Source organism: Camelina sativa, chromosome 12, assembly GCF_000633955.1.
Source record: "Camelina sativa cultivar DH55 chromosome 12, Cs, whole genome shotgun sequence".
Lineage (NCBI taxonomy): Eukaryota > Viridiplantae > Streptophyta > Magnoliopsida > Brassicales > Brassicaceae > Camelina > Camelina sativa.
Window position 1 is genome coordinate 2,513,625 of NC_025696.1, and position 793 is coordinate 2,514,417.

General features: G+C 36.7%; 1 protein-coding gene across 3 annotated transcripts in view; it reads left to right on the plus strand.

Annotated features, from left to right (window-relative positions):
• The window catches only part of LOC104729679 (isocitrate dehydrogenase [NAD] regulatory subunit 1, mitochondrial-like), a 4,906-nt gene extending 4,334 nt beyond the window's left edge, over window positions 1-572 (plus strand). Inside the window, exon 6 of one of the 3 annotated variants that reach the window (XM_010448650.2) lies at window positions 202-572. In XM_010448650.2, coding sequence (XP_010446952.1) covers window positions 202-261 — 60 coding nt within the window. In that variant the 3' untranslated portion in view covers window positions 262-572. Of the gene's footprint in view, window positions 1-22 lie in introns of all 3 variants that reach the window. The other 2 variants (XM_019234169.1, XM_010448651.1) reach the window with 2 other exon arrangements.

Below are 793 nucleotides of genomic sequence, written 5' to 3' on the forward strand. Positions count from 1 at the left end.
GACCATGCAGTATTTGAGCAAGGTGCATCAGCAGGAAATGTTGGGAAAGACAAGATAGTATTGGAAAACAAAGCAAACCCAGTGGCATTGCTTCTCTCATCAGCGATGATGCTTAGACACCTTCAGTTTCCGTCATTTGCTGACCGGCTTGAAACAGCAGTGAAAAAGGTCATCGCTGAAGGAAACTGCAGGACGAAAGATCTTGGTGGAACAAGCACGACTCAACAGGTAGTTGATGCGGTCATTGCAAAACTAGACTGACTTTGACAAATTACGTGTTCCCTGTCTGCATAAATTCATCAAATTCCTGCTACAGATTTTGTGTGTTTGCCAAAATATGGGGTATGATCCAATCCTAAGCACACCACCGGTTATCTGGTTTTGTACCTCGCGTTTTATATTCTTTAGCCGTCGAAAATTTCGATAAGAAAAAAAACAAAAACATGTTCTAAATAATTCATGTTGCTACGTTTGTTTGTTGGCGGCTTTTGTCATTTCATAGTTTCAAAACCCCTGTTTGTTCGCGGAATATGCAAACTTTTTTATTGATCAATAATTCAGCCAGCCACATATTTTAGAGGGGTCAAAACAAAAATTTCTATCTTTAATGGGGTAAAAATGCAAAATTTAGAGGGTCAAAATTAAGTTTTATTTAATTGATGGGGTAAAAATGCAAACGTTTTAAAGGGTCAAAATGAAATTTTGTTTAAATGAGGCCAAAATGCATAATTTAAAGGGGTCAAAATAAAAATTAAATTTATTGGGGGCAAAATACAAAATTTTTTTTTGGGGG